The sequence below is a fragment of the Heterocephalus glaber genome, unplaced genomic scaffold (genome assembly GCF_053883595.1).
Source record: "Heterocephalus glaber isolate CG9 unplaced genomic scaffold, H.glaber_assembly_v1.0 deba00001461, whole genome shotgun sequence".
In the NCBI taxonomy this organism is placed as follows: domain Eukaryota; kingdom Metazoa; phylum Chordata; class Mammalia; order Rodentia; family Bathyergidae; genus Heterocephalus; species Heterocephalus glaber.
In genome coordinates this window covers 4,246,845-4,273,560 of record NW_028258308.1, presented here as the reverse complement: position 1 = coordinate 4,273,560, position 26,716 = coordinate 4,246,845, and the positions used below count along the sequence as shown (strand labels likewise).

At 33.9% G+C, this 26,716-nt stretch overlaps 1 protein-coding gene across 6 annotated transcripts in view; it reads right to left on the bottom strand.

The window, feature by feature from the left end:
• Clcn3 (Cl-/H+ antiporter 3) overlaps positions 1 to 26,716 on the bottom strand; it is a 77,845-nt gene that overhangs the window by 18,949 nt on the left and 32,180 nt on the right. For all 6 annotated transcript variants that reach the window (XM_004852924.4, XM_004852922.4, XM_004852925.4 and 3 more), the window contains 7 exons: positions 15,807 to 15,964; positions 10,232 to 10,331; positions 8,590 to 8,777; positions 7,523 to 7,645; positions 5,904 to 6,110; positions 2,578 to 2,658; positions 1,106 to 1,651 (listed from right to left, as the gene is read on the bottom strand). In XM_004852924.4, the coding sequence (XP_004852981.2) occupies positions 1,106 to 1,651; positions 2,578 to 2,658; positions 5,904 to 6,110; positions 7,523 to 7,645; positions 8,590 to 8,777; positions 10,232 to 10,331; positions 15,807 to 15,964 (1,403 nt within the window). The remainder of the gene's footprint in view (positions 1 to 1,105; positions 1,652 to 2,577; positions 2,659 to 5,903; positions 6,111 to 7,522; positions 7,646 to 8,589; positions 8,778 to 10,231; positions 10,332 to 15,806; positions 15,965 to 26,716) is intronic.

Genomic DNA, 26,716 nt, shown 5'->3' with positions numbered 1-26,716 from the left:
CATTTCTGACCTCAGAACTTTAAAGCAGTGAATTTATGTGGTTTTTAAAGCACTGCATTTATAGCAATTTGTTACAACAACAATGGGAAACTAACCCAAGTGGTATCAAACATAATCAGGCATTCTCTGATACTCCTCTAAGTATATGCCCTTCCACCTAAACCTGGGTAGGTCTTTGTCATTGCCTCATTGAAGAGAATAAAACTGAAATGAATGCTGGGTGGCTCCTTCAGCTAGTTTGGGAACAGCACTCTTGGGACACTTGCTTTTGGAACCTTAAGCTACCATATATGAAACCTAACTACTCAGAGGCTACTATGCTGGAAAAAACACAGAGAGCAAGACATGTCCTAGGAGCCTAAAAGTTCTGGCTTCAATTGTCTGAATCTTCTCAGCCCTAGTGCTAGAAATGTGAATGAAAGTCTTGAGATGACCAGCCCCAGCCATGTCTGACAACACCGGTGTAAGAGACTGTTATGGCTCCTATCTAGATGTCCCCCGAAAGCCTCATGCACTCATAGGTGAGGCTTTCCTGGGAGGTGATGGAATCGAGGAAGGGTGTGTGCTACTGGATTAGTCTATTGATGGGTTTACAGCTGGGAGGTGAAGTTTGAGGGGAAGAAGTGGGTCACCGGGGGTGTGTCCTGGAAGTATCCAGACTTCCCACTCCCTTGACCCCTCTTTGCTTTCAGCCTGCCATGCTGCCCTGCATTGGGGCACATTGACTAGGGACTGAAACCTATACAACTATAAGCCAAAATAAACCTGTCCTCCTTTAACTTGTGGATGTTGGGTTGTTTTCTCCCAGCAACAAAAAAGTGACTTAAGACAAGAGACCACAAGCAAAAATACCCACCTAAGCTCTTCCCAAACAGTTGATCCAGTATCAAGAACAAAACAGTTATCTTAAGATGCCAAGTTTTGAGGTAATTTGTTACACAGCAACAAATAACACTCAACCTTCTAAACCCAAAATATGAGTACCCTTTCAGCTTTCATTTATTCAAGTTACCTTTAGATAAAAATTTCATTTGTTATTCTACATACAAGTTTTGAATATGCCATGCTCACTTCACTATTACCATGTGATGTCAGTAAAACTTACCTTGATGCCAAAAGTGAATACGGTCATTATGATTTTAAATATGAGTGCTAAGCATAACTGCCATATAGCTGAATACACTCCAACGCCTGCTGGACGATCAGGAATATCATCAACAATTTTACTGGCATTCATGTCATTTCTGTAGTCACAGAGAGAAGAGGATTCCAGGGGACCACAGTCTGTAAAAAGCTCTTTAATCAGTTCACTGGTGTTGAGCCTCGTATATGGATTAGGGAAGGCTATCACAGCAGTAATGGCTGCAACAATAATGACTTCAAGAACAGGATATTTTCCAAATTTGGTGGATTTACGTCGTCGACACCAGGCAATATTTGCCCTAATGAAAAAGGCTCCCCAGAGCCCTCCAAATACCCCAAGGAGAATAAAAGGAAACAGTTCAAAAAGGTACCATGGTGTATGATACTCCACATAAAAAAGGACCAGACGGCTGTTCCCAAATGGATTGATGGATCTCAAAACAAATGCAGCCACTAAAGCAGCAAAAAATGATCTCCATAAAGTTTTAAGTGGAAAATAATAGCTAACCTAAAACAGAAAAGGAAAATGAAAATTAAAGCTATCATCTTATAAGGTGTTTCTGACGTAACTTGAATGCTAGGTATATCTTTAAATTTTAACCTAGCTACCTCTAAATTTTGCTTCAGCTAGAATTTACTCTAATAAAAAATGATGTCCTATTATCTTAACTACCACTTCATTACAAATACACAATAACTGATCATAAATATCTAATTATTTACAATACCTAACACTGTTTTATTTTCAAAAGGAGTTTTGTATCCAATTTCAATCACGATTATTAAAAATAAATGTATGATCAACAATGCCTGTTAGCTCATAAAGACATATTTGGTTTGCCTCTTCTACACAAACACACACACACACGCAGGCACGCAACACAAACTAGAAGAAAAAAAGTAAATTTAAAAACATTTCCAGTTACATTTTTGTTTAAAAGTATAAAAAAGTTTTAGGTATCGACAAGAAAACAAAATCAAAATATCACATTGAAGTAACTATAATTATTATCTTAAATATCAATAACTGTTTAAGAAACACACAAAGAAAAATCTGAAAAGCTAATTTAAGAGTTGATTTAAAATTGTAAAATACATACAGACTGTAATTTAACCAACAGGGATAGATTGTTGTAAATGTCTTCTGCCTAGTCAAATACATATTTTCTTACTTTTAAATATGTCAACACAGTTCAACTTAATCATTAATATTTATATAAAATAACACAATAAAGAAAGTATTTTTCTTAACATGCATAGTACATTACCTTTTATATAAGAACAGTCAAATATTTTTCAAAACTGTATTTGGAAACTTAAAAGCAAAGACTCTGTACCTGTTATATCAACTTAACTATAAAACTTAAATATGTGCCAAAATATATTTGTAATAGTAATTCCATATAATTTTAATTGCTGCACTTCTGTACCTACCTCCTCCAGGCTAAAAAGAACTCCTCCAATCGGTGCACCAAAAGCCACAGAAACACCTGCAGCTGAGGCGGCCGATAGCACCTAGAAAGTAGATGTGGATTATTTCTTGTAAATTCAAATATATGCAATAAAAACTCATATTACATGAATTTTTCCAAATGCCTCTCCTAAATTTAATCCACATGTCCTCCTCCCCAAACAAAGAGGAAGTACTCACTTCTTCTGAAAATACTTGTTTTTCTTCTGCTTTAATTGAAAGCTCATTCACACGTTCACTATGGAGTCAAAAATATTTGTGCCAGATATATTAATTTATGAATATGTTGTAAAGAAGAAAAGAAAATGAGTACAGAGAACTTTCCCTATGTATGTTTGTGCACACAAGAGGAGAGAGTAGAAAATGGAAGGTGAGGCAAGGAGATAGACTGACTTATTTATAAATAAGAAATCACTGCTCCAGATTTTAGAGCTAACTACTTCACCATTAGTAACTACTTTAAGTCCTAACATGACATCGAGGGAACTTAAACCTATTAAATAGTTTCCCTGTATTTTTATTACCTTAAACTCTCTAAACACATTGCTATCCACCATATGAAGAGCTTCATTCTGAAAGAACAAACACAGTCCCTCCAGCTACAATCTCACTAACTAACACCTCAAGAATAAAGTTAAAACAGAAAAATCTTCTGAGTCCTCTATCCAACTCCCTAACCTGCCATATCATCACTCCCCACTTCCTCCCTGTATGAAGCCAACTATACATGTAATTTCTTTGGATATTTATTTGTACTTAGTTTTCTAAGAGTCTTCTTTTCACAACTTTAATCCAGTAAATATCTGTGGCTACTTAAAGCAGTTACTCAAATAGTGAAATTTTAACATTTCTGTAAAAGAAACTAGAAATAAAGGTTAAGTTGTAAACGGATGAGACCATGAATTCCACAGTGAAGATGCTAGGTTGAAACCCCAGCTCTGGCACTTATTAGGTATGTGATCATGGGTAAATAACCTCTATGTCGCTCAGTTTTCTCTTCTCTAAAAAGAGGATGTGATAACATTACTTGGCTTATAAGGACTGAGTAAATACATATAATGTGTTTACAACAGCACCTGGCACCCAGTAAGTACTTTATACAAGTTTGATAAGCACAAACAAATATTTGGCTTTGAGAGGAAAGAGAGCAAATGTAACTTTCTATTTTTTTTCCATTAATAGGACTACAGACAACACATTTACTTAATTGAATGTTCTGATTCCACATTTAATATAATTTTACAATCAAGCTAATACCCATGTATCTATAATACATACACATTTTAATGTTTTATGAATATCCAAGAAGCATTTAATTTAAAAGACTTCAAAAAATAAGTACAGTATAGGGGAAAAAACAAAATATGGGGACAGGGATTTAGCTCAGTGGTTCCGCCGCCTGCCTCACAAGTGCAAGGACCCAAGTTCGATCCCTGGTACCAAAAACCAAAAACCAAAAACCAAATATGTGGCTTTAATGCTTACAATTACCAAGAGAATTCTTACTGTTTACATACTAAGGTAACAAAGTAACAATATAACAATAAATATTAATCAATGACAACAGTGTGTGTATTGAAATGTAGGTGAATTAATTCAATTTAAATAATATATCCTCATAAATTAATTTTTTAAACTTATAATGTATAAATACAAATCTTACCCAAAAATGTCAAGGTACAATAGAAAGTAAAAGAACTGAACTGGGAAGGCAAATACTATAGATTCATTTTAGCCACTAACATGCTATGCTATAATATGGTTTGGGTTTTGTTTTGTTTTCAACACACACAAACATACAGCCAAACAATTGTAGTAGTAGTACAGCACCTCAGAGCATAGTCTATGGAGTCAGAGAAACATGAATTTTTAATCTACAATCTTCCAGTAACTGGCTGTGTGATCTTATGCAAGTTAGCTGGCTGTGTTAAACCCTAGTTATCTAATCTATAAATGAGGACAATAATGCTGTTACTAGGATTACTGTGGAACTGAAATTTAAAATGCGAATAAAGTACTTGCTACAGTACCAGATATATAGGAAAAAATCCATAATGCTAAGCTATTTTTGCTACAAAGTACTGAAATGACAATTATTCAGAGATGGAACTATGATGCCCTTTAGTCTTCCACTTTGGAATATCTACTGCCAATACAAGAACAATATTTAATGCTAATATTAAAAAGTACTAGAATTATTTCAATTAAGAACTAAATAGTTTCATAAAATATTCTTTTGTTATAATTCATAAAAAATGATGGAAATTCCTGTTTCAGGTCAGAGACTCTGAGTTTTCAGTATCTGATGAGAGGTAAAATATATCATGCCTTAAAAACTCTTAAGATCTCTACAGCATGAAGGGCCACAGAAATTATATTGGAAGAGCAGAGGACTGGTTCCCAGTCTCAAGTCATTATAGAAAGGCTCAGGAGGGCTGGGGATTCAATTAGTGGTTCCATCCCCTGCCTCACAAGCGCAAGGTCCTGAGTTCTATCCTCAGCAGCAAAAAACAAAAAAGGAGCCCAATTTTTCTTCAAATAAGTAACCAAAACAATGTAGAAACAGGAAGGTAAGTTTATAGTTTAAAAGTCAAGATCTAATGCTGGCCCACAGAAATGGTAAAGGAAACTGCTTTGAAACAGATGAATAAAGATTTCCTATATTCTCTTTAAAGTGAATATCCGGCCGGGGATTTAGCTCAGTGGTTTTTCACTGCCTGCTGCGCAAGTGCAAGGACCCAAGTTCGATCCCCGGTACCAAAAAAAGAATAAAGCGAATATCCTTAAACTTCAGGAAATTCTAAAGGCTCCCAGAACTTTCCATGGTGCTTGAAAGCTTTCCTCACATAGTGTGTCATTTCCACAGGCACTCAGATACTGCTGCCAGGAGGAAAACCCAGCAATTAAGATTTCCAACCCTGGAGATACACTAATGTTGACAAGTAAAAGTAAAAACAATGATATGTTTAGAAAACACCTCAGAAAAGGAAATGTGTAGGGCAAAGTGAAAGCAAATAAAGATCTTGTGAAGTTCAACTGGAATCCAGAGACATCAGCTAATCTAATGTAGTATAAACTACAATATGGGGTAACTCAGCAGCAGTGAGGGAGGATTCTAGAAAGATGTTGCTCAGAAAAGGGAAAAAAACCTAATTTTAAAATTTTTAATCTGAATATAGATTTTATCCAAAAACAGTAAAATACGATTTTTACACTATGAAATTCCTCACTGACATAAAGTCTACATAACAGATTTTTTTCTATCACATGAACTACAGAAAACACTTACCTCCCTTTTTTTAGCTTCATTTGTGCTATACTTGGGAAAGAGGTAGGAAAAGATATTTCCACAGCAACAGGCAACATGTACCAGGGGACCTTCTTTTCCTAAACTCAAACCTGATGCCACAGCAAGTACTAAAGTGATGGTTTTAATCATTAAAGTCCATTTTCCCAAGTAACCTCTGATGATGAATCCACTCAAAATAGTTTTAATCTACAAAGGAAAAGATTAAAGAAGCTTAATTTTCTTTAATAAAACACATGAGGATTTAATCTAAAATATTGTTTTATTCACAAAATGACCTTGCAAATTTTGATAAAGTAATTCACAATGATTTTTTCAAATAAGTTTATTATGCCACATGTAATAGATATGTGTCATATTCTAATTCTCAAGCAAGGACAGAAGGCAACATCATCTTATGAACAAATAAAAGTAACAGGCCATGGGGCCAGGGATTTAGCTCAGTGGTGCCACCGCCTGCCTTACAAGCACAAAGTCCTGAGTTCAATCCTCAGTACCAAAAAAAAAACAAAAAAAAAGTAACAGGCCATGTTAAAATAAATAGAAATTTTAATTATAAGGGCTATAGAGTAATTATATAACCAAGAAAAGATAAATTTGAATATTTCCACTGTAGAAATAAGCATAGCATATTTAGATATATTTTGGACATTGTCAAAAATAAAATATTATCCCCTTTCCAGAGAACTTTACTGGAGATGGAACATTTATATATACATCAGGAAAGATTAATGACAAATGCATATATCAAGTGCATGATTGTTCCTTATTAAAGAATTCTCAAGTACTACAACTTTAAAAATCACTACAACTTAGTTTTAAAAAGAAATTCATTAGGAAAACCCTGCTACAGAAAAATATAAAAGGTAAAGAAATGAATTCAAGTCTAATTCTCCTTTAAATTACTGATGAATAATAAAACCCAAAAGTTTGTTTTATTGACCTATTGTGATCCAGTATTTTCTCAAAGTCTTCCACTTTTAGTATCTACTAATGACTCCAATCAAAAGGTATAAAAGAGAATGAATGCATTAATATCAGGGTCACACAAGCTTATATATCACATGGTTTCTCTTATATGAAAAATCCAAACTATAAATAAGTGAAGGGGGGGAACTCAAAAGATAGAGGGAAAGAGGAAGAAGGGGAGGGAAAAGGGATGAAAAAAAGAATTAAGATGTGTTATGTACATGCACCAACTCCACACAAGGAATGTAAACAGTACGTACTACAAATACGTACTAATAAAAATTAAAAATGAATAAAAAATAAGCAAACAAATAATCAGCGTTATAACTGCAAAAGATCAACTAACCCATCAAAGAACTTTAAACCACAAGATATTTTCCATGCTTTTTATGTTTGACCAAGTTTTCTGATAATTTGCCTAGTTACATGTTAAATTAATTGTGAGAAAAAAAAAAAATCAACCTCCATAGTAAATGACATGATTATGGGGAAGAATTTTTTTAATGTCTACATCCAGCTTAGACTTTTTAGGTTTTATTTTTTGTATTACAAAATAAATTATTTTCCCAAAAATGTATTTTCCTCTAAATGCAAAAAACATAACAATTACCATTTAATGATACAAGGCTTACCTCTGGAATTCCAGAGCCACAGGCATATGGGGCAAATACCTTTACCAGGGAAACCGCAAGGAAGGCAAAACTCAAGGCCCAGAAGATATACATTATATAATTCATGATGTAAGAACCAGGACCCTAAAAGTAAAAAAAGTTCCAGAGTATTAACTTAATTTACAGTGCTCCTGTAACACAAACGATAGCCACATGAGAAACTTGAGTTTAAAAAAAATTTTTTTTGAGACAAAGTCTGGCTATTTTGCTCAGGCCAGCCTTGAACTCCTGAGCTCAAATGATCTGCTTAGCCTCTAAGTGATTCCTCAAGTCTTGTCACCAAAATATCTCATTTTACCACAAAAAAACAAACTTTCTGGAAACAGCTGGCAGAGACATAACTAGACAGGCAACTCAGATTTCATTCTGCTTCAATTCTTGTGAAGATCATTAAACTAACTTCATTTAAACCAGGTGGAAATCACTATACTGCATATCTTATCAGCAAAAACATTCTTTTTAGCTCAAAAGTTCAGCTACAACAAAAAGTTTTACATATATCCATATTGAAGAGATACATACTAAATCTTAGGATGTTCTTCATTACAGAACATCTTTTAAGTGTTATAAAAATCTCTTAATTTTTTCAAGGTAGTTCTACTTAGAAGGCTGTTGGCTGAATTTTTAAATAATTTATACTTTTGTAATTCATTTTCCAATCTTAGTTATATAATATGTTAAACTTTTTTTCTTTTTTACAGCACTGAGAATTAAAACCAGGGCCTTCGCACTGAGCAACATCCCCTGCCCTTTTAAATGTTTTTATTTTGAGACAGAGTCTAAATTGCCCAGACTGGGCTCAAACTTTCAATCCTCCTGCATCAACCTCACAGAATGCTGATTACAGAAGTGTGCTACCATGGGTGTTAAACTATTTTAACCATATCACATTAGCTTTACGAATACAGCTGTAATGGCTATCACTTTTTTCTACCACACCTTATAATAAATAAATTTGTACCATAACCTAGATAACTCATATTCTACAATTAAATGGATGGGAGACATTTTTCTATACCAAGACTTACCTCCGCTTGACCTATGATTAACTCTGCCCATGTTTTCCACTGTGGACATTTATCCCTCTCTTCAAATGTGGTTTCATTAGATCCCCAACAGCACTGTTCATGGTTGTACCATAATGCACTAAGGCAAATTCCTTCCTTTAGGTCAGTCATCCAGTCAGCAGCAATGTCTATTAATCCAGCCAGTGCTCCTGTAAAATGATGGAGATAGTTTAAAAATAAAAGTCCATTTTCTGGGAGCTGCAAACTGTCTAGTTAAGAGGTTAAGGGAATGGAAGGCAGGAAAGGTCCAATAAGTAAAGGCTTATTTAGGAACTATTATATGACTTTTAAGATTTTCAAATTTTGTTTATAAATACAAGTAGATTATTTTTCAAAAAAACGAAGTAGCTATTCTTTAACATTCTCACTTGCTTAGAATTAAAACCCAATCACATTCAAATTAATAATTCTCCTTAAAAGAAAAGTGTTTAAAGGATATTAAAACACCTTCAAAAGATAGCTACTTGGAAGGAAGTTCATAAATCTGGCTACTGAAGTGAGGGTTTTGTAACTGACACAATTTCTATCTAAAAATTAACAGATAAATGATGAAATCTCATTAAAATTTAATATCCATTATAATTAGGAAAACTTGCATCACTCATGAATTATTATGAGTTTTAATTTTTTTCTTAAACAATGGAAAATCATTTGTATCAAGATTATTTCATTGAGAGAAGACAAAAAATACAAAAATTTCTGGTCAAATCTGGGCAATTCTTATAAAAAAAAGACCAATGGGTGACACATACAGAGGCCACAAAATTCTTGTGCATGTCAATTTTAGTTAACAATGCTTCTCTCCATTCTTCACAATTTTTATTTTACAAGTTTTCTGGATATAATGTTCCATGATAGAAATTGAAATAATTTTAAAAAGTCATTATTTGCTCCAGACCCTCAACTGTTATTTCTTAAAATCCACACGAACAGGCTTTGGGGCCATGCTGTACAGCAGAACAACGAAAAGAGCAGTCTCCTCAGCTAGACAACTGGAATTCAAAGCCTGGCTGAGCCACTTAGTGGCTATGTGACCTCAACTAAGTGCTTATTTCTCTTGTGCTTCAGTCCCCTCATGTGTACCACCATGGTTTTAAGGATATTAACTATACCATTAGAGATGCCATGCAGTTTAAACACATGTAAAGTTTTTAGAATACTGCATGACACATAGATAGGAAGCACCCAGTAAGTATCAGCTATTAATTAAAAGCTACTTTATCAATCATCTTAACCAAGCCACTTATTTTACAGATACGGAAACTGAGCCTAAGAAGGTCAACCACGTTGGACAGAGCCAAATACTAGACTCAGAAGCCTGTGCCTAGTCTTTTATTCAAGAAGATCTGTTGAGGGAAAGAAACAAGGTTTTTTTTTTTTTCTTCCTTTTTTTTTTTCCACTACTGGGGATCGAACTCAGGACCTTGCCCTTGCGAGGCAGGTGTGGTACCACTTAGCTAAATCCCCGGCCCAAGAAACAAGGTTTTTTTTTTAAAAATCCAACAGTACCTGGGGGGAAAAAAATGAAGGATATCAAGGCAGAACTCCTTAAAGTTCTCTTAATTTAAAAAATAAAAAGGATTACTTTAAAACTTTTCTTTACCTGATGCCAGCCCTGTCAGTGTTACTACTAGCCATCCTGACCACGCGTCATACAAACTTTTTGTCATTTCCCATGCTGATTCTTTCTTTTTGCTGTTGATCTGAAATCAGAAAATTTTATGCTTTATTTTTCAAACTATGAATAGAAGCCATTTTTTCTCAGTTATCATAAATACAACCTTATCTTCTGAACTAAATAACAGGAAAGGTGAGTTTCAGGCAAAATTACTATTTCAGACAACGGTTATACCTGCAAGCCAGGTGACAACCCTTCACTCAAAGCCCTGCATTTTTTTTTTTTTTTTTGGTACCGGGGATCGAACTCTGGTCCTTATGCTTGTGAGGCAAGTGGTGGAACCACTGAGCTAAATCCCCGGCCCATAAAACCCTGGATTTTTAATCAGAACTTCAAGGATTTGAGTGGAGGGTGCCTCCATACTACCTAAGTCTTACCTAGACTGCCCAAACTTTAACTGACATACAGAGGTATCCTTTATATTAGTGGAAGTAAGATACAGTAGCAACTAGAAATGCCTATCATTCCTTGCTCCTAGTAAAGTGGATTAAATTATCTTTAATAAAAGGGAACATAGTAAGTAACAATAAAATCCCATAAATACAATACTATATAGAATAGTCATACGGACAAAAAGGCCCTCAAAACTTGTGGCCTGCAGATACATAGAGGGAAAACACCAATCCCATGGTAAGGTCCAGAGGCTCTTTCATCACTGTGTAAGGTAGAAAAAAAGATCCTTTACTGAACATCATGTAGGCAGCTAGGAAATTAAGAAGAAAAGTCTCACTTCTCTTAATAACAATGCATTTCTAAACCTATCCCTAAGTAGTTCAAACCTCTTCTGTCCTACCAGGATTGTTGCTTTACTGAGCTATACTCTCCTCCTAAGACTTTGCTACTCAACTGTACTATATGAGGGCTACAGTTAAAATTCAGTGCCTGGTCTATTTTAAGTACATGGTCTGTGTGAAGCCACAAGGCCCCACTGAAAAGACACAGTAAGTTCTAAGTTGAATGAGGCAATTATACTTCTAAACTATAATCATTCAAACATAGATATTAACTATTTTTAGTATTGGTGATAGGTCATTTCCTTTGAAAATAACCATTACATTCCATGTGACTTTTCCTCAATGAAAATAACTATAATGTTTAATATATAATATTACAACATTTACAGTCAGAGTCACTACTGTTCTCTTTATACCACTGCCTGCATACCACCAGTCACTCAAACTCTTGATAGTGTATACCAAAAACATATTCTGTGTGTGCAAGTGTTCACTCATCGCTACTGCTAGCAAAACTCTGAAATCATCTAAATGTTTATCAGTATAGGTTTACCACTATCAGTACAGGTTAAATACTAATAAACTAACACATCTAAGGAATGAAAAGTTCTATACCAATTAAAAAGGAATGGGATAGACGCAGTTATGATGAATAAAAGCCAAGTGGCTGGAAGTATGCTGATTAAGAAAGAAAAGAATATAAAAACATTTGCTTATATTTTCCCAATAAAGAGCTAAACTTTAAAATTAGAAATGCAAATGATTACTTAAAGGAAGAGGAAGGCACCAGGTTAGAAGAAACAGACATAAAAATGAGACTTCTTTGAATATACCTGTTTCCTATATTTAACTCTGGAAGAATGGAAATAGTTTATATAATTACAAAAAATAAAATTAAACCTAAAACTGCAGTCCTTAAACATTGAAGTAAGTCAAACAATTGAATCTAAAGTGCATCTAATGTAACAATAACAGAGAAAGAAACTATTCCAAAGGATTATAAATACAACAAAAAGTAATATAGAGGGCCAGGGATTTAGCCCAATGGCACTGAGCCTGCCTCGCAAGTGCAAGGTCCTGAGTTTGATCCCCGGGATACCTCCCCCCCGCAAGCAGTATAGAAAAAAGGAAACTCAAAAATTTTCAGGAAGCATATTGTTGATGATTGCTTTGGTATTACTATACTGACGCTGCTGTGTGGGTGTTTTACAGTAAATTAATTATTTTTGTAATGTTGAGATTTTTGGCACAGCTTAAAGAAGATACATAATCTGAGAACTAGAAATTAAGCCCTATAATAATGAATTTAAAATAGAATAGTATAAACTTAGGATGCTAGAAATAATGGCCAACCCAGGATAAGAAAGCAATCCACGAGTGCCTATATTTTCTCTGGATACCATTCTCATTCAATAAAACAGAGCTCCCTGGAGAAATGGCTAACTCATGGCTTGCTGCTGGAAATGTTTAAGTGGTGCTAGAATCATGGTGTTTTCTCAGAAAACCTTAAGCCTAGGAAGCCAGAAGACAAAGACACCAACTTAAATACACTCCTCCAGTCAAAAGTGGAACAACATGGACCTCACTGAGAAAAATAACTAATGATAAAGACACATCAAACATGTTTAAATTCATGGGTTCATGAAGATATAAAAGAAAAAAAGAAAAGCAAGCAAAAATCTCATTGGTCAACTTTGAGGACTCCAAGGAACTCCATTATTTCAAATCCTTTTCTTTCTAATACAGTCTGTGTTTTAGGAACTCCAAATAGTTGAAGAAAGAAAGGTCCCCTTATAGACGTACTCAGCTAGCAAATAAAAAATGAAGGATAATTAGATTACTTTAGATTTACCTTGTAAAATAACAAAGCAGTAGTATTTGAAAAGGTATAATTCATTTACTTCAAAATAATCTGGGATAGGAAGGCTTCAAGTATAGTAAAACAAAAGGGCTTATGATGAAGAATTAAGTAGGGATATAATATGTCAAAATGGATATATAGTAAATATATCCATTAGTAGAAATTAAAGTTTTTAAATTTAATGCTTTATTAACAACAGCAAGAATAACATTGTGTGGAATTTTCCAGCTTTAAAAAATGTTTTAACTAAAGCATGAATCAAAAACAGAAAAATATTAGGACACATATTGGCTACTTTATATATTACCGTATTAAATGTTTTCAAGGACTACAAACTGTTTACATAATCAGAAGGAAATAGTTTGTTTTAGTTCCTTTTAGTCTCCATTTTCTCTAAAAGTTTATGAACAGATTATATTTGGAATACTGTCAGAGTACCACATTAGAACGCACTTAAACGCCAATCTGAATACTACTCATAATTCAGAATGTATTCTTTTAAATACAACCATATTTATCTAACAATCATGTGAGACACAGGATGTCTTAGGTACTTTTGGATTAAAACAATGGTGCTCAAAACGTGATCCATTAACACCCTAGCGCAGTGGTGGTGAACTTATGGTATGTGTGCCACAGCAGGCTGTATCACTGAAAGCTCTTAATGTTTCACCATCACTGCCTAGAGGGTCTTAAGACCCTTTTAAGAGATCTACAAGATCAAAACTATTTTTATAATAATACTAAGTTTTTATGTGCCCTTTTTTCCATATGCAAACGTTTTTACTGATAATACATAAGCCACTGCTGTCTCCTTAGCACGAATGAGGCTGTGATATCCAGAAGTACTAATGCTTAACACATCCCTGGCTGCCACACATCCCAGTAATAAATAAATTAATAATTGTCATCCTCACTTAACATCTTTGATGAAGCAATAAAAGTTATTATATATTATATACTATATTCAGTGTGATCAAATAAGAACTATACATAAGGACTTCTGCACAATAAATGAGGTTACATCACAAGGAAAGCACTTTTGATTTGAATTGCCAAATAGACTTGATGCTTACATGGAACAGCATTTTCACTTGGAAAAAAAAGGCTGACACCAAACCATGATTTTGGCAGGGACTTGGGAATTTGACAGGGGCTTTTTCAATAATGAACAAAGTAGCCCTGTCATTTCAAGTAAAATAAGTGTTTGTTTCCAATGACAAAATGTGAGCTTTGAAGCAAAAATAAGAGTTTTGAAAAACATACCTATCATTATGAGGACTTCAATACTTAAAGACTTTTCTTAAGAGACTCATGGTGATAATTATCAACTTAATATTAAAATCAGTACTCATTCTTGGATAACTATGATATTGAATAATGAAAGAGGTCCACATTTAAAAGATCTGTATAAATCAGTGAATCATTGTTTTTCAAATGATAAATGTGATATTGTAAAATCACATGTTCAAAGTTTAAGGTGAATCAATGGGTTTTAATGTAACAAGACAAAATTCATTAACACAATTTCAGAGTTTCACAAACAACTAACTTTTTTGATATTGTTTACTTGATGCTTTGTTGTCATATCAAACAATATTCACAATAATCTAAAAAGGCTATTAAAATACTTGTCGCTTTCCCAACTACACTATCTGTGTGAGGGTGAATTTTCTTTATACACTGAATGCAAAAGCAGATACGAGAATCTAACAGTCTTTTATTAAGCCACAAATTTATGAAAAATCTAACAGTATAGTATCTCAGTAAACAGTTATTTTTCAAAAAACAGTTTCACATAATTCTATTTATGTTAACATGCAACAGGTTTTATTACTGTTGCTTTTATATGAATTAATAAGTATTTAAAATTTCTCAGTTTCAGTATGTAATATGGCAAATGTAAATCAATATAAATTACATAAACCTTCTTTAAGGGTCCTCAATACTTTTTTAAAAGTTTAAGGGAATCTGAAGCCAAAAAGTTTAATAATCACTGACTGAATACTGATAAGAATACTGATATAATTTTTTTTTCCAGTTATGCCCCAAAAGTATATATCATCTGATGAATCTCAGAAGGTATATTTTTTATAAACATAATTGAATCCCAATTTCAGACTTCACACATATGAACATATTACACACATGCATATCAACATGGAAGTTTATAAATAATTTGAATAAAGTTATTTTCATTCATAATTAAATTTCAGGACAATTTTTAAGGCTTTGAGGATTTAGAATATTTTTCAAAGAGATTTTTCTCTTTTTAAACAAATATATTTTGAACTATATTATACCAGTAAGTCATTACTACCAATTAAAAGGATCCATGCATTGGACTTTATGTTAAAGTCAACTTTTTTTATTAATGATTTTTACAATGCACAAAAAACCTTATTCAGAGTCCAATCTGAGAAATGTCCCAGAACGTAGTACTAGGAAAGGGAACTAAGGAAAACAGCAAACTCCACAAAATTACTTCCTTAGTATGTATCTTTTTTCATAACAGTTAACTTTCAACTTAGTTTTCAACCAAGTTATGCAACAAGTTTCATCTTTTGTTTTAATTACAGAGTTGCTAAGCCAAAAAGCTGACCTGCATATATTAAATTTGGCTTAATTTTCCCCCTGGTATCTCTGTTATGCTTTTCCCTTCCCTTCCTATTTTGTCTTCTAATTGTATTTCTTGTTTTTAAGCTACCTCAAAGTCTTTCGGAAAAAATTCAGGGTACAAATAAATGACAAAAAGAAACACACACACATACACACAGAAAGATAAAAAAGCACATATTACATATGAAATGTAGAATTTACTTAAATATTTTAGTTGCCTTAGATAACTGACAGAAATGCATTACTAAGTGATCTATTACGTGATATTTAAAAAAAAAAATCTTACCCGTCTATGCCGTTCTCTATCTTTACACTTCTCTCGCACCCAATCAATAGTATGGAAATCATCGTATGTACCAACACCTGGAATTGGTTCATCCAAAAGATCCAGTAGGTGTGTAGAACTATTAATGCTGCCTCCATTTGTCATTGTATAATGAGTTCCTACAGAGTAAAAAAGGAAAAATGAGAAAAATGAATGTTTAATAAAAGACAGAAGTGAGTTTTATAACCTTAGAAGTTATTAGTACAGAAACAGGATCACTTAAAACTAGTTTCATAAAATAGAGGAAATATTAAGAAAAAGTATCTAAAACCTTGTAAGACAAAAGACTCAAGTACTTTCAAAGTCATATTTTAGTTATCAGCAAACAGAATGTCTAGTCATCTGATGCTCCAGAGAATTTTGTGTGACTATTGTTAATTAAGAGATAAACTCTATAAAGTTAGAAATAACTTGTAGAAGACTGAGGAACTGAAAATGATATTTATCTGGTGAAATGCAAATAAATTCTGTCCAATAAGAAAGACAAGCCTTGAAGTTGTGGTTTCTGTTCTGTGCCTTATAAGCCTCTTCTTTCCTTCATTGAGTATATATACATTTCAATCTCACACATCCCTCCGAATCAGCTTTGTCAATTTTCATTAGAGTTTAACATGTGTTCCCTATACACTTTATGAGTACAACAAACCCAAAGAAGATTCTAAGGACACTAAAAGACACTTCAAGAAAAAGAAATACAGATAACTTTTACATAATGAAAATGACTTTAACAGATAAAATGGAAAGCATATCAAATACACAACACTACTTTTTTCTGAGACTGGTAAAGTATAAAAAGTATGTAAATATACTCAGTAAAATTACAGACAAAGAAGACTTGTCACAAAATTAATAATTAACATAAACTGGTATAACCCCTTTGGCAAGGCAAAAGCTACCAAAATTTAACATACACAGCTAGTCCCCAAGCTAGGCAAGTTTACCCCTAAAAATTTTTCCTGCACTTGTACAACTCCTGAAAAAAATCCTTAAGTTATGCCCAGTATGAGTAAAACACCTTAGTACTGTTATAGAAAGAAAACAATAACATATTACTAATGCTAAAGTGCTTATAATTGAATACAGGAGTCAACCAAGGGCTTAGAGGGATTTAGGCTTCAACTCTGCCACAGGGGCACAAAAGAAATCACAGAAGTATGAAACTAAATGGATATGAACATGTTCCAATAATATTTTACTTATAAAATAGTGAGGAGTAAGATTTGACACATGGGCCATAGTTTCTCAACATCTGACTTAAAAGCCTGTACAGCATAAATCATTCCCAATTAAAGGCATTATGAAGAAGTTTTATATAAATAGCACTCTTTCTATAGTATAGTTGATACAAAGATGCTAAGAAAAAATACTATCCCTGGCTTTAAGGTACAATCCAATATACTTTAAAGTTCTAATACTGCAGCACTATAAAACAAAATTTTGTCACATGAACTCTATCTGTTACTAAGAGATCTTCAGACTATAATATCTAGAAACAGGTTAAATTAACTTGAGAAAATGTTCTAAAAATGAATTCTAGGCCAGACATGGCGGCCAACACCCAGCTCTTGGGAGGCTGAAGCAGGAGGACTGCTGTGAGTTTGAGGCTAGCCTGGGCTACATAGTGAGTTCAAGGCCAGCCTGTACTACAAAGCAAGAACCTGTCTCAAAAAGTTTTAAATTTTAATGTAAAGTAATCAGGCTTTGGTTTCACAATGAGAATTATAGCTATACATTTCAGGTTAAGATATTTTTATACCTGTTTCACATACAGTAAACATACGACATGAAAATGGTCTGTAAAGGATAGTTTCATAGTTACATTAGGAAAAAAACCACACTGAGTAATAACTGTAATTCAGGAGTGAAAAATTACTGGATTTGGCAGTGGAAAGACTAATACTGTATAACCATTTTGAGAAGCAATTTGGAAATACCTATCAAAATACAAAATACAAAATACCAGGGGCCAGTGATTTAGCTCAGTGGTTCCGCCACCTGCCTCACAAGCACAAGGTCCCAAGTTCGATCCCCGGTACTTGTCCCCAAAAACAAAAACAAAAAAAAAATACCGGGCCGGGGATTTAGCTCAGTGGTGCTGCCACCTGCCCTGCAAGCGCAAGGTCCTGAGTTCAATACCCCGTACCAAAAAAAAAAACCCAGGAACAAAATACCTACCAAAAGTAGCATACATACAAGGCTTCTACTTCTAGGAACTGATTCAACAAATGGTCAAGACTTAAAAAGATTTCACTGAAGCACTGTAACACTGAAAAACTCAACCAAACAAAAATGTCTCATCCATTGGTAAGTGAGTTAAGTAAATTCTGGACATTTATGCCACAGTACATAATGCATTAGCTCAAAAGAATGAGACGGGGCCAAGGGTGTAGACCAGTGGTAAAGTGTTTGCCTAACATGCATGAAGCCTTGGGTTTAATTCCAGTACAGGGGAGGGATGGGAGGGGGAGGGGGAGAGGAAGAGAGAAAGGGAGGAGACAGTACACACTGACATAAAAAGCTGGCTACAACAGATTTTTAAAAGGTCAAGTGTAGATCATCATGTTTAATATAAAAATTACTTTGTATAGTTTATTTTGGTTTAAAAGTTATGTTTCACATATATACCTATAAATACAAAGAAAACACTACAAACAGATATAAGACAATACATTAATAATGACTACCAGAAAAGATCAAAATTGTTAGAAAAAACAGAATGAACTTTCTTTTTCTAGTTTACAATTAGATAATATATATACATTCCAATAAAACTTACTTTTCTAAAGAAGTGTACATATGCACCCCCAAATACTATACTTGCATAAGGATATGAAACAGGCTATGAAAACAGAGAAATTTAATGGATTTAATCATAAGTAAAAAGAACAAAAATCTATTAACCAAAGGGCCATAATCTAGTCACCTAGGCTAAGTAACTTTGGACAAGTCATCTTTAAATATTAGGTATTTCTCAACATTATTGAAAACTACATGATATATGCTATAGCTTATAATATAAAGATGTGTAAAAGAAAGAAACACTTGAAACTTTTCCAGACTATTAAAAACTCTGAAAACCTCACACATAAGTTCAAACAGATCATTTTTAGCCTAAATGATTTTACCTTCTCAAATTATTTACCCATAACACAGATTTTATGACCCTGAAGAATAGTCTAGAGATTATAGTACTTGTAAGTATGTCATACTAATGAAAATATAGTCATTTGATATAAAATAGAAAGACTGGTACTACACTATATAAAGGAAATTTCTAAATATAAAACATGAGATCTGTTTATATCAGTTTGACTTTTGGGGAATTGAGGAAATTTCCTAGACTACTCTTTTTTTAAAATTGTTTACTGGTACATTTTAGGTTTACAATATGACATTCATCATTGGGAATCTGTACCTTTACATGATATATCTTGGTTCCTATTTTTTCCCCATTTCCCTGCTCTCTCTTCAACCCCTCCACCCCTCCCTATTTATAAAGACTTTGTTTCCATTTTTTCCTTTTCTCATATTTTTTTCCTTTCCCCTACTCCTCCCACTTCCCCTTCCCCTTTGGACCCTTTCTTCCTATTTCACATTATCTATTATACTTTTTGATCCTTATTAACACTTTCAGTTTCTCACTCCAGAGAAACGATTCCGTATTTACACGTGTGTCCTATTTATTTCACTTGAGTATGGCCTTGATGGGCATCCATTTAGCTACAAATGTCTCTAATTTCTCATTCTTTATGGCAGAGTAGTACTCCATTTTATTTAAAAAAACAAAAACAACCACATCTTCCTTATCCAGTCTTCCAGTTGGTGGGCAATTGGGGCTATTTCCAAGTTTTGGCTATTACAAACTGTGCTACTGTAAACATGGGTGCACATATATCACTGTGGTATGATTCTTTTATTTCTTTTGGGAAGATACCCAGTAGGGGAATAGCTGGGTCAAATGGGGCCTGTAATCCTAGTTTTTTGAGTTAACTCCATACTGATTTGCACAGTGGTTGCACCAGTCCTAGGCTACTCAAAGTCCTTCTGATTTAAACTGACTTATTCTTTTTTATTTACAGATAAGAAAGGATCATGCCTATAATCCAGCACTTGGGAGGACAGGACGCAGGAAAATGGAAAGACTGGGCTACACAGCAAGGCTCTGTCTCCAAAAAAAAAAAAAAAAGAAGAGGGCCAGAGATTTAGCTCAGTGGTTCCACTGCCTGCCTGGAAAGTGCAAGGACACAAGTTTGATCCTAGGTACCAAAAAAAAAAAGAAGAAATGAAGGAGATAAAGAAAACTATTATGTTGCAAAGCCAGAATCTGAACATTTCTACAATCACTATAAACATCACTAAACCTCGCCAACAGACCATTTTAAAATAGGAGGTAGGGAAAGAGGAATGCACAAAAAATTACCATGTTAATATTAGGAACTAATTTTATTACTGTTAAGATATAAATCAAGTCAACTATACTGTAAGTTGTCAACTTTTTCTTGATAATTCAAAGATGCAGTAAAACAAGACATGAATTTAGAAGGGGTTGGTTGGGTATGCGGGTATGTAGGTATGTATGTATGTGGGGTTGGGAATTGAACCCAGGACCATGTGTGTGGCAAGGAAGCCCACTACCATTAAGCTAACCTACCCAATGGGGATTAATATTTCAAAAACTGTAACAAAAAGTTACTAATAAACTAAAATGTCTATTTGGTTTTACCTAACAGTTCTGTCTTATCTCCCTATTTAATTCATTTGAATGTTTGCTTTGGGAAGGTATTAAAACTTCTGGGAGAAGCCTCGTGCATTGATTCCTCTGCTGGCTGAGAGTTTAAAGGCCCAATTCCTGCACTGCAATGCCCATGTTCATTTACATAAAGCACGTATTCAAACCTATACTTACAGCTTTTACGTTCTTCCCTTATTCCTACCCCATCCTAATTTCATTAATTTCCACTTATAAAATTTAGTTTAAACGCTACACATTTTCTTTAAAAAATGCAACTGGAGAATAAATATAACAAGAATATTTATAATATCTTGACAAATTTGAGAATCTCTGACTCTTTTCCATATATTGAAATTGGTAACTTTAAAAATATTTTTGGAGAAAAAAAATATTTTTGGAGGAAAAAGTCAAGAGCCTCTTATGGCTTTCTGATATGATGTCAAGTATTTCTGTGGTATTCTGATCAAAAATGAATAAACCCAATCTTAAAAACCAGATACACTAGGGCCGGGGATTTAGCTCAGTGGCACTGCGTCTGCCTTGCAAGCACAAGGTCCTGGGTTCGACTCCTGGTACCAAAAAAAAAAAAGATACATTAAAACTGAGGAAAATTCTGCAAAATAAATGTGTTAAATTCTTTAAAACTGTCAAAGTTAAGAGATGAAGAATGGCCGAAGAATTGTTCTAGACTAAAGTATATTAAAAGAGACATGAAAATTAACTGTAACATGTGTTCCACCTAAACCAGGAAAAAAAAAAGACTTTTTCTTTTGTAGTAAAGAAGATAGTGGAACAATGCCATATAAGAAATGATCTATAGATCAAAAAGTACTATTGTACCATTTTCTCTTTCCTTTCTTTCTTTCTTTTTTTTTTTTTGTTGTTATGAGACAGACTCACTATGTAGTCAGTTTGCCTCAAACTTGTGATCCGCCTTCCTCAGCCTCCCAAGTGATGGGATATAGGCTTGTGCCAGCACACCTGGCTTCAGTGTCAAATTTTGAAAAATGTACAGTAGCTATATATGAGTGTGTCCTTCCTTAAAGAAAAATATACTGAAGTGTTTTTGGGTAAACAAACTATCTTTTCATTCTGCTCTCTACAGAAAAAAATAATGTAGTATATATATATGTAATATATCTACACAGAGTATGGTAGGAAGAGCATATGTAACAATGAGAGAGAACAAAAATGAACAAATGCAGTAAAATGTTAACATTTTTGGAATGAGAATGAAGAGCATTTGGGATTTTTTGTATTATTTTCAAGTTCTGCAAACTGGAAAAAAATGAGAGGGGGGTAGTGCTGGGGATTGTACATACCATGCAAATGCTCTACAGCTAAGCTATATATCCCCAACCCTAAAATTACTTTTTTTAAAAGTCTACTTTGAAATGTCTGGCAAACTTCCAACACCTATTTTCTACCACCGTTATCCTTATCTGGGCAGAGCTAAGGAGGCACAGACTTCTGATCTTATTACTCTGCAGTATAAAAAATGAAAAATGGGGCCGGGGATTTAACTCAGTGGTGCCACCACCTGCCTCACATGCTCAAGGTCCAGAGTTCGATCCCTGGTACCAATAAATAAATAAATAAAAATAAAAAACAAAACTTCCATGCCCCTCAATATGTACCCACAATACATCCTTTTGCATCTTGAAGATAAGCAAACAAATCACGTATTCATCCAAGTTTATGAACTGGGAATTCGAAAAGTATAAAGTGCTATTCTCATTCTTATGAGGTAGAAAAAGGTATAACAGTACAATAAACATTTACATTAGTCATGTGCTTCCTGACAATACCGGTAACATATCCTTAATACTGCATATCATTTGTGTATAGCTGATTGAAGCCTAGATGAGTACATGGCTTAACTGACATATATTAAAGATATCATACAAGTCAGTAATATACATGTGTTAAAAATTTTAATGAATAAGATACAAATCACTCAATTTTACCTCTCAACTTCAACTTTTCCATAAATTAAGTACATATCATTCTATTCCAAATTAAAGTTTTCCCATACATAAAGTATACTTTGCCTCTTTTCTTTGTTTTTTGTTTTTTTGTATAGACAAGATCTCACTCTATAGTCTAGGTTGGCCTAGAAATTGCTATGTAGTCCAAGCTAACTTCAAACTCATGATCCTCCTGCCTTAGCCTCCCAAGTGCTGGCATTACAGGCATGAGCCACTATAACCACCTCCCTTTCCTTCTTTCTTAAAATATTCCCAGAGTTGGCTGATTAGAAAATGATAATATGGCTTTTCTAAAATGGATATGTGGAAGGTAACTTTGGAAGACAAAGAGTTCTTCAAGACAAAATACAGGTGGACCCTTATTGTTTTGGTTCAACTGGTATCATTTTCTCCTCTTCTTGGTAACAAAACTCAGAGGATCTGTCAAGGTGCCCTTCCCAGCTAAGGAAAAGGCACATGATCCCTGTCAGACCAATTAAAAGGGTCAATCTCAAGCACAGTGATATAAAAACAGTTGGAACGAATTAATTTTAACAACTGAATATCTAAAGGGATATAAGGTAGTTCCTGTTATCTAGATCCCCAAGTCTTAGATTATAAGAAAGTATGGTCTGAAAGTTGATTATGTCTCAAATTTAAAGCAAGAAAAATAAATACCATACAACTTTTCTGAAGGACTGACCACCAGATGCCAGTAACTGATATTTTATTAACTAATTTTACTACCTGTTGGCTGAAAAACAAGAATAAAAAAGACTGGGAAAAAGATGACTTCTCCTTCAAAGGGACCTAGAAGAGAAATTCCATGATCGTAATGGATTTTGAGGTCAGAAAGATCTAGAGTCAAATTCCAGCTCTGTTACCTGTTAGTTCTGTTAACCAAGTTACTAACTTCTTTGATATAACTTCATTTTGTCACCTTCTTTACTAAATGTAGAACATTTAATACTATAATTGACAAGTGGGAGGGGTAGGGAAAAGAAAAGAAAAGAAAGGAAAAAATATGAGAAAAGGAAAAATGGAAACAAAATCCTTGTAAATAGGGAAAGGTGGAGGGGGTGAAGGCAGGGCAGGGGAATGGGGAAAAAAATAAGAACCAAGAGAGATTATGTAAAGGTACAAGGTTCCAATGATGAATGTAACTACTGTATACCTGCAATGCACCAATAAAATGAAAGAATGAAAAAAAATACTATAATTGACAGATAATAGGAAATCAATAAATGAAGTTATTATTTTTGCTCAAAATATTTTAAATGTTTAAAAGTTTATCAGGTTGCGTTATATTGCTAATATGTTACAAAACAAACAAAAAAACAAAAACAATCAAAAAAATTAATGACATAACAAAAAGAAAAAAGTACCATAAATCTGGGCAATAAAATCTTCAACTGCACACTGGACAAAAATTCTGTAAAAGATAATTCATTACGCCACCATAAGTAATGGATATTTTGTAGTTCAAATATACAAGGCTGAAATACTTCAGCAAGAAGGAAAAAATATCCAGTGACGGTAACTAGCTTGCAACTTACTTGCCAAAAATAACAGTATGTATGAAGACTTAGTCTTATTTCATTTTTCCACAGACACAGAACTTTATAAAAATCAAGAACAACTATGAAAATAAAAATCCATTACATTATTTACAAATATCTGTAATCCAAACGAAAAGACTTGGAGAAGCCTGGTATGGTGGCAATGAGGATCACCAACCATATACTTGGCTGAAATGGAGATATGAAAGTCTACTATGTGCAAATGGTAATCATGTTGTTAGCATTGTTTATGTCTGGACAGTCTAAGCTTTTCCTGCTATTAATCTCCATTAAGTTACATTAAGCACAGCACAGAGCCAACTCGGGGACATCACTGAGGATATGGAATTAGAGCTGGACCCACCTTAAGCTTATAACCAAGCACACACCATACAGGCTATTATTGCATTTCTAAAGTTTATTAAGGTTGATTAAAAATGTGAACAAAAGCACATGTCTATAATAACAGCACTCTGGGAGGCTGAGGCAGGAGGATAGGAAGTTCAAGACCAGCCTGGGCAACTTACCGACTCTGTAAGACCCTGTCTCAAAATAAAAAATAAAGGGTGGAAGGTATAGCTCAATTCAAAGGCCCTAAGTTCAATCCTCAGTACTGCAGGAAAAAAAATATAGAAGAAATAAATTTAAAATTATTTTTTAAATTTAAAATTATTTATATTCTTTAAAGAAATAGTTTTCTAATGGTTCAGAAGAAAGTCTTTTCAACAAATTATATTGGGACAGTTAGCTGTCTACAAACACAGGAATAAAAGTAGATCCCTACCCTCACACACATACATGAAAATAACAAAACAGATCCTAGATCTAAATGTAAGAGCTAAAGCTACAAAACCCTTAAAAAAATGAAACAGTAAATTTTTATGACCTTGGGTTAGGCGGTGGTTCTGATATATAACACCAAAGTACAAGTGACAAAGAAAAAAACAGACAAACTGGACTCCATCAGAATTAATCTTTCCCATGTAGAGGCCAGATACTATTAACTAGCTCATATCTAATAACAAGAAAAACAACAACTAGCATTTATTGAGTACGTACTATGCACTAGACATGTTCTTCCCCTCATTTAATCCTCACAATAACTCTGGGAGATTGGTATTATCATTTCTCCTTTATAAATTAGAAAAGCAAGATGCAGAACATTTAGGTCAACAGCTAGTAAGTAGTGGAACAGAGATTTAAATTCAAACAGTTTGATTCCAAAGCCATCGTCACTATGCACAATTTCACAGTTGGTTTATATATATTTTAAGATACGTGGACACCTTTCTCTCAGAGCAGGTTAAGAACTATTAGGTAGTACCTTCTAAGTGTACATGCACTTAGCATTTGGACAACTGATACAACTTTCCTTTCATCATCACTATTTCTCCTTTGTCTCTGGTTCCAAGTTCTAAACCACTTTTTCCTCATTTACTTAAAACATTGCAAAAAACCAAAAATGAGCTGCACTAATAGACACAGGCAGTGCTCTGTTCCTAGCACTAACAGTCTTAGGCTTTAGCAGAAATATATGATAGCAACTATCACATCCCCATTTTTACTCTCAGGTTGTTCCAGATTCATCTTACGCCTCAGGAAGTAAACCCCTGCCGTAGGCAGAGCTAACTGTCCCTCCAGGCACACACTTAGAAACCTGGCTTCCAAGTTTTTTGAATGTGGCACATAACAAAAATATTCTTACTGACACACTGTATAGCTATGTACCTGAATAAAACCAAATTTTAGTCAACAATATTTACTACTTGGTACACAGTGACATTTTGTCTATTTTCTTTCTTTTCTTTTTTTCTTCCTTCCATCATTTCACCATCTGTCCGTCCATCCTTCTAACACTAGTCATAACTCAATCAATTTCTTGCTCAATATGTTAAAATCTACAGTTTCATAAACAAGAATGATAGGTAATGAAAATTACCAGCTTTCCCATAAATAAAAACCTTTCCTATTCCCACTGAGAAACCCTCAACATACATTTGTTGAACTGAACTAAAAGAAAAGTGAAAAAACAAAAAGCAAAAAACAAAAAACCCTGCTGCATCTTTAACTGAGTTTAGGAGTATATTTCAGTGACATCAACAGCAGTATCAGAATTCTCAAAGGGGAGCACTCACGTAATAGCTTTCCATTAAAATATATGAATATAGTCACAAATAAGACTGTTACTTTCTACTTCTGTAGTCAACCTCCAGAGGTATAAAAGCAGTAGTACTTGTCATTTTAACTCATAATATAGATTACAGTTGTACCAGACACACATAAAACAGAAATCCAACATTGTATGTATTCATTTCCTGACAATGGAGTGATGAAGTTACTTTGATATATTAAGAGAAGTCTAGTTCTCGTTCCCTCTCTTTCTCTCTCTCTCTGATGTTGTCTCGGTCTCTAATGTATATATATTCCCCACCCCCTCCCCATAACCCTATTGATAAGGAATGATCATCCTGGTAAGGGAGGAGAAAGTATTTGTTACAAGTGGATAATAGAAGTTCCAGAAACTTATGGATAATACAAGTTCCAGAGAACAGACCCCACATCAAAGATTAAAAAGGTAATGGCAATCATGCTGCCCTGCCCTTAGCATACAAG